Source organism: Schistocerca serialis, chromosome 5 (genome assembly GCF_023864345.2).
Source record: "Schistocerca serialis cubense isolate TAMUIC-IGC-003099 chromosome 5, iqSchSeri2.2, whole genome shotgun sequence".
Lineage (NCBI taxonomy): Eukaryota > Metazoa > Arthropoda > Insecta > Orthoptera > Acrididae > Schistocerca > Schistocerca serialis.
Window position 1 is genome coordinate 620974483 of NC_064642.1, and position 13434 is coordinate 620987916.

Sequence of the window (13434 nt, forward strand, 5' to 3'; positions counted from 1 at the left end):
TTACGGACTGAAAACCCATGAAGAGAAGAACGCCCAAGAAATCGTCTTTGTTTGGATGGGATACTAGTTTCGGCTAAAGATCTAGCCATCTTCAGATTATAAAACGTTCTTGGTGTGTGTTGATATGCCGTAATGCTTCAAATGGCTCTGAGCGCTATGGGACTTAACATCTGTGGTCTTCAGTCCCCTAGAACTTAGAACTACTTAAACCTAACTAACCTAAGGACATCACACACATCCATGCCCGAGGCAGGATTCGAACCTGCGACCGTAGCGGTCACGCGGTTCCAGACTGAAGCGCCTAGAACCACACGGCCACAACGGCCGGCTATGCCGTAATGGCACCAACAAAAATCAAGAATTTTTATAATCTGAAGATGGCTAGATTGATAGACGAAACTAGCAATTCACGCAAATAAAGGAGATTACTTTACGGGTCTTCAGCCTCTAACGTAAATAAACAAAATTGTCTCTGTTAAAAATCAATTGTCGTCTTAATTATTGGTTCTGTGTCACACGAAGGGCGATTTGTTGGTCATTTTGCGCACTTTTGGTTTCAATGAAACCCCAAATCATTTCAAGCACTTGTTTCAACTTTTTCAACCTCGACCAACATTGTTCCGTGAACTCTTGGATTTTCAAAAGTAAACGGACATTTGAGACACTCTATAATAGGCAACCCAGTTTACGTCAACTGCTCCAAGTGCGGTTGATGTAAGTTGGGGCGCCTACCTTAAGGTTCTAACAACCCTACCACAACAAAGATCAAAATTTAATAATGATTGTGGTGTTGCTCACGCTGCTAAATATTGCATTTTCGGGCAACAACAAAGTTATTATGTGGCAGGTGTCATTAGAGCACAGTTAATAAAGTCATTTCATGTAATAATGAATAAACTAGGCACTCATCTTCTCGTGTTTCCCACACTAGTCACGTTGTAAAATCATGGCTCAATCGTCGAAAATCTAGGTGGTGATGATTCCTAGCTGGGATGCAAAGAGGCCTGAGTTTTATTCTGCTATAATCATAAGTTTTATAGATGTGTTTCACAAACCATTCTTGAAGATTAATCCTTTGAAAGTTAGCACAACAGTGATGTAAAAAAAATAATCAGCACTCCGAATTGAAGTTACACTTCTTTTTTATTGCTTTTGTTGTAATATCACGTAACACACAAAACATCACAATACAGAACATACTTGAAAACATCTTCCTCACTGTTAAAGTTCACATTTTATAAGCTGACTACAATATGCGTCTTTCCAACATGAGGTCCAAGACTTGACTTTTTCAGGGTTCGACTCTCTAACTAACTAATAATCGCTTACGCGCCCAAAAATCAGAGTTGAAAATTGAAATGAGTGTGAAATCTTATGGGACTTAACTGCTAAGGTGATCAGTCCCTAAGCTTACACACTACATAACCTAAATTATCCTAAAGACAAACACATACACCCATGCCCGAGGGAGGACTCGAACCTCCGCCAGGACCAGCCGCACAGTCCATGGCTGCAGCGCCTGAGACCTCTCGGCTAATCCCTCGCGGCAAAATCAGAGTTACAAGTACGTCAAAGACCACAGTGACAAAAGAAAGAATACGCACAAGAATAATATCTTTGCAATATAAAAATATCGATGAATCAAAGTACTTCTACATTAATGAAATCAAATCTGAATGTTGTCTCAGAAATATGTCAACTACTTTACAGAAACACAGTAGAATATTACTGGTATCGAGAGGTTCAGGTGAGGAGCCGCAATGGTGACGTAATTCAAGTACCATTACAAGGTGCTCGAACATTTTGGCGGGTCAGTTTCATTTCGGCCAGCCTGTGTTACCAGCTCAGCTGGTCCCCGTCCTCGAGCTAGCCGGCAGAGCTGAGGAGGGCTTCGCGTGCCGCAGGGGACGCGCAAGGTGCTGACGCGGTCGCTGCTGCGCGCCGAGGACCCGGACAGCCCGCCCGAGGAGCTGGTGTTCACCGTGCTGAGCCGCGACGCGGCCGGCGGCCACGTGGAGCGCGCGCTGCAGCCGGGCCGGCCGCTCGACTCGTTCACGCAGCGCGACCTGGACGCCGGGCTCGTCGCCTACGCCCACCCACCGGCGTCGGCGTCGCCCGGCGCCCCGGCCGGCGCGCAGTCGCGGCTCGCGCTGCAGGTGTCCGACGGCATCGAGACCAGCGCCGCCGCCGTGCTGCGCATCGCCGCCTACCCGCTGCAGCTCACGCTCATCAACAACACCGGGCTCGTCATCACGCACAGGTAGGCCGCCGCTGCTAAAGCGCCAGCAGGTGACTAAGTGCAAATACATAGCCAAAACATGCCGTAGCAGAGAAGCGATGCAGCTGCCTGGAACCGAAGTCGCCATCTGTAGGCGCACACACACACACACACACACACACACACATATACAGGGTGAGTCACCTAACGTTACCGCTGGATATGTTTCGTAAACCACATCAAATACTGACGAACCGATTCCACAGACCGAACGTGAGGAGAGGGGCTGGTGTAACTGGTTAATACAAACCATAAAAAAATGCACGAAAGTATGTTTTTTAACACAAACCTACGTTTTTTTAAATGTTAGTTTTGTTAGCACATCTGAACATATAAACAAATACGTAATCAGTGCCGTTTGTTGCATTGTAAAATGTTAATTACATCCGGAGGTATTGTAACCTAAAGTTGACACTTGAGTACCACTCCTCCGCTGTTCGATCGTGTGTATCGGAGAGCACCGAATTACGTAGGGATCCAAAGGGAACGGTGATGGACCTTAGGTACAGAAGAGACTGGAACAGCACATTACGTCCACATGCTAACTCCTTTTTATTGGTCTTTTCCACTGACGCACATGTACATTACCATGAGGGGTGAGGTACACGTACACACATGGTTTCCGTTTTCTATTACGGAGTGGAATAGAGTGTGTCCCGACATGTCAGGCCAATAGATGTTCAATGTGGTGGCCATCATTTGCTGCACACAATTGCAATCTCTGGCGTAATGAATGTCGTACACGCCGCAGTACATCTGGTGTAATGTCGCCGCAGGCTGCCAAAATATGTTGTTTCATATCCTCTGGCGTTGTAGGCGCATCACGGTACACATTCTCCTTTAACGTACCCCACAGAAAGAAGTCCAGAGGTGTAAGATCAGGAGAACGGGCTGGCCAATTTATACGTCCTCCACGTCCTATGAAACGCCCGTCGAACATCCTGTCAAGGGTCAGCCTAGTGTTAATTGCGGAATGTGCAGGTGCACCATAATGCTGATACCACATACGTCGACGCGTTTCCAGTGGGACATTTTCGAGCAACGTTGGCAGATTATTCTGTAGAAACGCGATGTATGTTGCAGTGCTCTCCGATACACACGATCGAACAGCGGAGGAGTGGTACTCAAGCGTCAACTTTAGGTTTCAATATCTCCTGATGTAATTAACATTTCAGAATGCAACAAACGGCACTGATTACGTATTTATTTATATGTTCAGATGTGCTAAAAAAATTAACGGGGTTCCATTTAAAAAAATGTAGATTTTTGTTAAAAACATACTTCCGTGCATTTTTTAATGGTTTGTATTAACCTATTACACTAGCCCCTCTCCTCACGTTCGGTCTGTGGAATCGGTTCGTCAGTATTTGATGTGGTTTACGAAATATATCCAGCGGTAACGTTAGGTGACTCACCTTGTATATATATATATATATATATATATATATATATATATATATATATATATATATATATATATATATATATATATATACTACTGGCAAAGTTGACTGGCGTTGCCTGGTGAAACATTGTTGTCATGCCTCCTGTAAGGAGGAGAAATGCCTACCACCACGTTTCCGACTCGGATTGTAGCCTATCGAGATTGCGGTTTATCCTATCGCGACACTGCTGCTCGCGTTCGTCGAGATCCAGTGACTGTTAGCAGAATATGGAATCGGAGGGTTCAGGAGGGTAATACGCAATGCCGTGCTGGATCCCAACGGCCTCGTACCACTAGCAGTCGAGATGACAGGCATCTTATCCGCATGACTGTAACGGATCGTGCAGCCACGTCTCGATCCCTGATTCAACAGACGGGTACAAGACAACAACGATCTGCACGAACAGTCCGATGACGTTTGCACCTGCATGGACTATCAGCTCAGAGACCACGGCTGCGGTTACCCTTGACGCTGCATTACAGTCAGGAGCGCCTGCGATGGTGTACTCAACGACGAACCTGGGTGCACGAATGGCAAAACGTCATTTTTTCGGATGAATCCAGGTTCTGTTTACAGCATCATGATGGTCGCATCCGTGTCTGGCGACATCGCGGTGAACGCACATTGGAAGCGTATATTCGTCATCGCCATACTGGCGTATCACTCGGCGTGAAGGTATGGGGTTGCCATTGGCTTCACGTCTCGGTCACCTCTTGCTCGCATTGAAGGCACTTTGAACAGTGGACGTTACATTTCAGATGTGTTACCACCCGTGGCTCTACCCTTCGTTTGATCCCTGCGGATCCCTACATTTCAGCTGGATAATGCACGACCGCCGCATGTTGCAGATCCTGTACGGGCTTTTCTGGATACAGAAAATGCTCTACTTCTGTCCTGGCCAGCACATTTTAAGATGTCTCACCAATTGAAAACGTCTAGTCAATGGTGGCTGAGCAACTGGCTCGTCACAATACGTCAGTCACTACTCTTGATGAGCTGTGGTATCGTGTTGAAGCTGCATGGGCAACTGTACCTGTACACACCATCCAAGCTCTGTTTGACCCAATGCCCAGGTGTATCAAGGCCGTTATTACGGCCAGAGGTGGTTGTTCTGGGTACTGATTGCTCAGGATCTATGCACCCAAATTGCGTGAAAATGTAATCACATGTTAGTTGCAGTATAATGTATTTGTCCAATGAATATTCGTTTATCATCTGCATTTCTTCTTGGTGTAGCAATTTTAATGGCCAGTAGCGATATATAATAATTGATGTTCAAATTTAAAGCAACAAACGGTTTGCATGGTCGCCTTTATTTTGCCACAAATGAAATGTGTTATGGCGAGGGCCTCCTGGCGAGTAGACCCGATCGCCTGGTGCAAGTCTTTTGAGGTGACGCCACATCGACGACTTGCGCGCCGATGAGGATGACATGATTGTAATGAAGACGACACAATCGGCTAGTCCCTAAGCGGAGAAAATCTCCAACGTAGCCGGGAAGCGAACCCGGGCTCCCCTGTTTGATAAGCCGGCGCGCTGTCCACTCAGCCACGGCGGCAGGCATTTTGCTACAAAACAGTACAAACAGATGATAGTAAAGTAGAAAAATGTAAATAATACAGAACGTAAACGACTGCAACATGCGTAGCGGAAGACAAAAATGTTCTTCGTTTTTTCCAACTTAACGGATTTATATAAGAATATACAGCCTACTGTTGCAGGTTAACTTTATCGTTTACCTAGGTTTCAACGTTAGTAATAACGTCTTCTTCAGGACATAAAATATTATTTAAATGTTTGCCTAAAACAAGCCATGTTTTAGGCAAACATTTAAATAATATTTTATGTTCTCTAGAAGACGTTATTATTAACGTTGAAACCTAGGTAAACGACAAAGTTAACCTGCAACTGTAGGCTGTATATTCTTATATAAACAATAGCCGTTGCTGTCGCTGCATAAAAATGTTAAAAATTATTAACGGATTTACACTCAAATTCTGACAATTGGTTGTTGTGCTCAGTATGGGGTGTGACCACCTCCGGCAGCAATACAGGCCTGACAACGGCGGGGCATGCTGCGAATGACGTCATCCTGACGTGATAAGGCCTGTGTCCCTAGTGCGTCCCAGACGTTCTGTATGGGAATCAAATCGGGAGGGCGAGAAGGCCACGCTATGTGTGCAAATTCTTCCTTTCCAAGGAAACATCAACCACTGGTGCTCTTGAGGTCGAACATTATCGTCCGTCAACACAAAGTCTGGGCCCATAGCACCTCGCAACAACCACTCATGAGGTGCGAAGATCTCGTCACAATACATGACAGCAATTACACCTTGCCGATTCAACCGTGCAATTTCATGAAGAGCTTTTCAAATGGTCCCTGCTCAAACAATTACGGCTCTCCTCGATATCGATTTCCCTCCTCAGTGTTTGGGTCCAGAAATTGTGTTCCACATACCCTCCGCCGAAATCACTCTACAGTGCAGACTCGCCTCTGGACGAACGTTGGCCCACTTTCCACCCGCCAGGTGGAATGTTGACAGCTCCACTTTAGACGTTCCCTTCTGTGAAGACGCATCAGCAGTACACACACAGCAGGTCTCCGACAATAAAAGTCACTCTGCTGAAATCTTCTACACACCGTTTGCCTGTATACAGTTCCTCCAGTGGATGCTGCCACGTCAGATGCCAATTGCCGTGATGTACTAAGGCGTGCACTTCCAAATAACGTTCCTCTCTTTCTGATGTCACACGTGGTCCGCGCTGGCCTGGTCTTCTCGGATACAGTTCTGGTCTCGAAACTGTTGCCCCATCCGAAAAATAACCGAACGATTCCCGTGGGTCATCGGCCACATCAGTTTGCGACTGTCCTGCTTCCATTTTCCCTATGGCGCTCCACCATAGAGAGCCTGCTAGGCGCCTTCTCTGTGCCATACAGCACCGTTTATGACTGTGTACACAGCGATTGTGGATGTGGGACTATGCAGCAAACACCATCCCGTTCGCTAGATGCCCAGACGGTGCGGAACACGAATCGTACTGGCATCTGTTGACAGTTTGTATGATTATATCGAGAATTAGAAACAGGACGGGGAAAAAGCGGTTTGGCCACAGCGTACTTTGGTAATTTGCGATAGTCAGCGCTAGTCGCCAACATCACGAGATCAGGTACGGAGCGAGCTTTCTGTATGTTGGAGCTCAACAAAAACAAGTGTGCTACAGCTATTCAACGGATGTTTAGATCCAAGTACCGTAAGATAAAGATAAAAGAAATTATTCAGGTAGTGAAGGGAGACGAAAATTTAATAGTCATGGGTGACTGGATTTCGTCAGTAGGAAGAGGGAGAGAAGGAAACATAGTAGGTGAATATGGATTGGCGGGAAGAAATGAAAGAGGAAGCCGCCTTGTAGAATTTTGCACAGAGCATAACTTAATCATAGCTAACACTTGGTTCAAGAATCATAAAAGAAGGTTGTATACCTGGAAGAATCCTGGAGATACTAAAAGGTATCAGATAGATTATATAATGGTAAGGCAGAGACTTAGGAACCAGGTTTTAAATTGTAAGACATTTCCAGGGGCAGATGTGGATTCTGACCACAATCTATTGGTTATGAACTGCAGATTGAAACTGAAGAAACTGCAAAAAGGTGGGAATTAAAGGAGATGGGACCTGGATAAACTGAAAGAACCAGAGGTTGTACAGAGTTTGAGGGAGAGCATAAGGGAACAATTGACAGGAATGGGGGAAAGAAATACAGTAGAAGAAGAATGGGTAGCTCTGAGGGATGAAGTAGTGAAGGCAGCAGACGATCAAGTAGGTAAAAAGACGAGGGATAATAGAAATCCTTGGGTAACAGAAGAAATATTGAATTTAATTGATGAAGGGAGAAAATATAAAAATGCAGTAAATGAAGCAGGCAAAAAGGAATACAAACGTCTCAAAAATGAGATTGAGAGGAAGTGCAAAATGGCTAAGCAGGGACGGCTAGAGGACAAATGTAAGGATGTAGAGGCTTGTCTCACTAGGGGTAAGATAGATACTGCCTACAGGAAATTTAAAGAGACCTTTGGAGAGAAGAGAACCACTTGTATGAATATCAAGAGCTCAGATGGCAACCCAGTTCTAAGCCAAGAAGGGAAGGCAGAAAGGTGGAAGGAGTAAATAGAGGGTTTATACAAGGGCGATGTACTTGAGGACAATATTTTGGAAATGGAAGAGGATGTAGATGAAGACGAAATGGGAGATAAGATACTGCGTGAAGAGTTTGACAGAGCACTGAAAGACCTGAGTCGAAACAAGGCCCCGGGAATAGACAACATTCCATTAGAACTACTGACAACCTTGGGAGAGCCAGTCATGACAAAACTCTACCATCTGGTGAGCAAGATGTATGAGACAGGCGAAATACCCTCACACTTCAAGAAGAATATAATAATTCCAATCCCAAAGAAAGCAGGTGTTGACAGATGTGAAAATTACCGAACTATCAGTTTAATAAGTCACAGCTGCAAAATACTAACGCGAATTCTTTACAGACGAATGGAAAAACTGGTAGAAGCGGACCTCGGGGAAGATCAGTTTGGATTCTGTAGAAATGTTGGAACACGTGAGGCAATACTAACCTTACGACTTATCTTAGAAGAAAGATTAAGAAAAGGCAAACCTACGTTTCTAGCATTTGTAGACTTAGAGAAAGCTTTTGACAATGTTAACTGGAATACTCTCTCTCAAACTCTGAAGGTGGCAGGGGTAAAATACAGGGAGCGAAAGGCTATTTACAATTTGTACAGAAACCAGATGGCAGTTATAAGAGTTGAGGGGCATGAAAGGGAAGCAGTGGTTGGGAAAGGAGTGAGACAGGGTTGTAGCCTGTCCCCGATGTTATTCAATCTGTATATTGAGCAAGCAGTAATGGAAACAAAAGAAAAATTCGAAGTAGGTATTAAAATTCATGGAGAAAAGTAAAAACTTTGAGGTTCGCCGATGACATTGTAATTCTGTCAGAGACAGCAAAGGACTTGGAAGAGCAGTTGAACGGAATGAACAGTGTCTTGAAAGGAGGATATAAGATGAACATCAACAAAAGCAAAACAAGGATAATGGAATGTAGTCAAATTAAATCGGGTGATGCTGAGGGAATTAGATTAGGAAATGAGACACTTAAAGTAGTAAAGGAGTTTTACTATTTAGGGAGTAAAATAACTGATGATGGTCGAAGTAGAGAGGATATAAAATGTAGACTGGCAATGGCAAGGAAATCGTTTCTGAAGAAAAGAAATATGTTAACATCGAGTATAGATTTAAGTGTCAGGAAGTCGTTTCTGAAAGTATTTGTATGGAGTGTAGCCATGTATGGAAGTGAAACATGGACGATAACTAGTTTGGACAAGAAGAGAATAGAAGCTTTCGAAATGTGGTGCTACAGAAGAATGCTGAGGATAAGGTGGGTAGATCACGTAACTAATGAGGAGGTATTGAATAGGATTGGGGAGAAGAGAAGTTTGTGGCACAACTTGACTAGAAGAAGGGATCGTTTGGTAGGACATGTTTTGAGGCATCAAGGGATCACAAATTTAGCATTGGAGGGCAGCGTGGAGGGTAAAAATCGTAGAGGGAGACCAAGAGATGAATACACTAAGCAGATTCAGAAGGATGTAGGTTGCAGTAGGTACTGGGGGATGAAGAAGCTTGCACAGGATAGAGTAGCATGGAGAGCTGCATCAAACCAGTCTCAGGACTGAAGACCACAACAAAAACAACATACCGTAAGAAGCCACCAACAAGAAAAAATACGATAGAGAATACGAAAAGCGACTTCCACAGCCGACGATACCATGTTGGGACGGGTATGGCAAGAATTCGATTACCGTACTAATGTCTACCGGGTCACTCACGGTTCGCATATGTTCTTAAAAAAACTTTCTGAGTTTCTCTTCAAAAAGCAAAATATATGACATCTGTACATGGAGAAAAATTGTATCACAAAATTATAAGCATGGGTAACTGATGCCAGTAGGAACCAAAATTACTGATGTTGTGTAGGCCGACAACGCACAATTTTTTTGAATGCTTTGCCTCCCGTCAACAGCTGTTAGTTCGCGTACAGAAAGTCTTTTACAAATTCTGTCGGCCCTGGAAAGGACCTTCTTTGTAGCTAGGACTTTGTTCACTTACAAGAGGTGCTCGAACTAGCTACCCTATGACGCTGCATAAGCTTGGTAACGTCGAACGGGTTTTGCCGAACTTTTTCAAAGTTTCCTGGCATTGTCCTAATGTGATTGGCGGCATGTTGAATGCGATCCATCCGTTCCTCTCCATTTCTAGGTGATACGCGTCCGGATGAGTGAATTAGAACTTTAAAGAGTCTCCACAGGAAAAAGTTCGGTGGCGCGAGGTCTGGTAATCGAGGGGGCCATGTCCTACGACCACCTCTGCCAATTACCGTGCCGTCGAAGAGTTCATTTAAATATCCGCGAACAGAACGACTGTCACGTGCGGGCGCCCCATCATGCTGCAACCACATGCGTAGCCGTATATCCAGGGGAACATCTTCCAGCAGGCAAAAAGTGAAGGTAATATGCCCTGATAAGTCGAGGAGGTAGACGGATCGTCCCAATCAGATGGTCACCCAGGACACCTGCGCAGATGTTGAGCGAAAATCGTTCCTGTTATCCGTTGACGTGTATGACATGAGGATTTCCCCTTCTCCAGTAATGAACGTTTCGAATGTTGTAAAGGCCATCCCGAGGGAAGGTGCACTCGTCGCTAAACAACACAGTGGCTGGGAAGTCCGGATCTCGTGCGACATGTAGCAGAAACCACCGGCAAAACCCTAGCCTGTGTTCATAGTCCGCCACAGAATTTGTATCTTGGACAGGGTGGAGACTAAATGGATGCTGGCCGTCATCCCTCAAAACCTCCCACCGTTCCTCATACAACCGCCGAGATTCATGCGAATTACCTTCGGCTAGTCCATAAACAAAAACCATACCCCGTTGTTCTTGAAACGAATACTGTATGACTAAATCGCTGGTGACGCAAAAGAACTTGCCCCCCTTCTAACAGCCGTGTACCGCAAGTCTCTAGAGGAACAGAGGGCTCCAAATGATTGGAAAAGAGCACAGATAGTCCCAGTCTTCAAGAAGGGTCGTCGAGCAGATGCGCAAAACTATAGACCTATATCTCTTACGTCGATCTCTTGTAGAATTTTAGAACATGTTTTTTGCTCGCGTATCATGTCATTTCTGGAAACCCAGAATCTACTATGTAGGAATCAACATGGATTCCGGAAACAGCGATCGTGTGAGACCCAACTCGCCTTATTTGTTCATGAGACCCAGAAAATATTAGATACAGGCTCCCAGGTAGATGCTATTTTTCTTGACTTCCGGAAGGCGTTCGATACAGTTCCGCACTGTCGCCTGATAAACAAAGTAAGAGCCTACGGAATATCAGACCAGCTGTGTGGCTGGATTGAAGAGTTTTTAGCAAACAGAACACAGCATGTTGTTATCAATGGAGAGACGTCTACAGACGTTAAAGTAACCTCTGGCGTGCCACAGGGGAGTGTTATGGGACCATTGCTTTTCACAATATATATAAATGACCTAGTAGATAGTGTCGGAAGTTCCATGCGGCTTTTCGCGGATGATGCTGTAGTATACAGAGAAGTTGCTGCATTAGAAAATTGTAGCGAAATACAGGAAGATCTGCAGCGGATAGGCACTTGGTGCAGGGAGTGGCAACTGACCCTTAACATAGACAAATGTAATGTATCGCGAATACATAGAAAGAAGGATCCTTTATTGTATGATTATATGATAGCGGGACAAACACTGGTAGCAGTTACTTCTGTAAAATATCTGGGAGTGTGCGTACGGAACGATTTGAAGTGGAATGATCATATAAAATTAATTGTTGGTAAGGCGGGTACCAGGTTGAGATTCATTGGGAGAGTCCTTAGAAAATGTAGTCCATCAACAAAGGAGGTGGCTTACAAAACACTCGTTCGACCTATACTTGAGTATTGCTCATCAGTGTGGGATCCGTACCAGGTCGGGTTGACGGAGGAGATAGAGAAGATCCAAAGAAGAGCGGCGCGTTTCGTCACCGGGTTATTTGGTAACCGTGATAGCGTTACGGAGATGTTTAATAAACTCAAGTGGCAGACTCTGCAAAAGAGGCGCTCTGCATCGCGGTGTAGCTTGCTCGCCAGGTTTCGAGAGGGTGCGTTTCTGGATGAGGTATCGAATATATTGCTTCCCCCTACTTATACCTCCCGAGGAGATCACGAATGTAAAATTAGAGAGATTAGAGCGCGCACGGAGGCTTTCAGACAGTCGTTCTTCCCACGAACCATATGCGACTGGAACAGGAAAGGGAGGTAATGACAGTGGCACGCAAAGTGCCCTCCGCCACACACCGTTGGGTGGCTTGCGGAGTATCAATGTAGATGTAGATGTAGATGTAGACGTGTGTGTGCTCTGAAGCGAAGCTTACGTCTGAATGTCTCTGACGTGAGGTGGTTACAAGACCTATTCGACACGTTTGCGTATCACGTTGGAGCAGTGACGGGAAGAGGGACGTTTGTATGTGCGAACCGACAACTTTCGCGCTGCCCGTCACCCGACGAACGGCAACAGGGCAAACCCACTGCAAATCGGAGCGAGTGACACAAACCTTCAGTAGTTTAAAAATGGTAGGTTATCGACCTACATAACATTAGTAATTTTGGTTCCTACTGGCACCAACTATCCAGGGATATATATATATATATATATATATATATATATATATAGGGTGAGTCACCTAACGTTACCGCTGGATATATTTCGTAAACCACATCAAATACTGACGAACCGATTCCACAGATCGAACGTGAGGAAAGGGGCTAGTGTAATTGTTTAATACAAACCATACAAAAATGCACGGAAGTATGTTTTTTAACACAAATGGAACCACGTTAGTTTTGTTAGCACATCTGAACATATAAATAAATACGTAATCAGTGCCGTTTGTTACACTGTAAAATGTTAATTACATCCGGAGATATTGTAACCTAAAGTTGACGCTTGAAACATTGTCCTCACTTCATTGCAGGGGCCCAAACAGCTGCAACATACATCGCGTTTCTACAGAATGATCTGCCAACGTTTCTCGAAAATGTCCCACTGGAAACGCGTCGACGTATGTGGTATCAGCATTATGGTGCACCTGCACATTCCGCAATTAACACCAGGCTGACCCTTGACAGGATGTTCGACGGACGTTTCATAGGACGTGGAGAACGCATAAATTGGCCAGCCCGTTCTCCTGATCTTACACCTCTGGACTTCTTTCTGTGGGGTACGTTAAAGGAGAATGTGTACCGTGATGTGCCTACAACCCCAGAGGATATGAAACAACGTATTGTGGCAGCCTGCGGCGACATTACACCAGATGTACTGCGGCGTGTACGACATTCATTACGCCAGAGATTGCAATTGTGTGCAGCAAATGATGGCCGCCACATTGAACATCTATTGGCCTGACATGTCGGGACACACTCTATTCCACTCCGTAATTGGAAACGGAAACCACGTGTGTACGTGTACCTCTCCCCTCATGGTAATGTACAAGTGCGTCAGTGAAAAAGACCAATAAAAAGGTGTTAGCATGTGGACGTAACGTGCTGTTCCAGTCTCTTCTGTACCTAAGGTCCAGCACG

General features: G+C 45.0%; 1 protein-coding gene across 1 annotated transcript in view; it reads left to right on the top strand.

Annotated features, from left to right (window-relative positions):
• Positions 1–13434, top strand: part of LOC126482141 (chondroitin sulfate proteoglycan 4) — a 660554-nt gene that overhangs the window by 335192 nt on the left and 311928 nt on the right. Inside the window, exon 9 of the mRNA XM_050106118.1 lies at positions 1905–2260. Coding sequence (XP_049962075.1) covers positions 1905–2260 — 356 coding nt within the window. The remainder of the gene's footprint in view (positions 1–1904; positions 2261–13434) is intronic.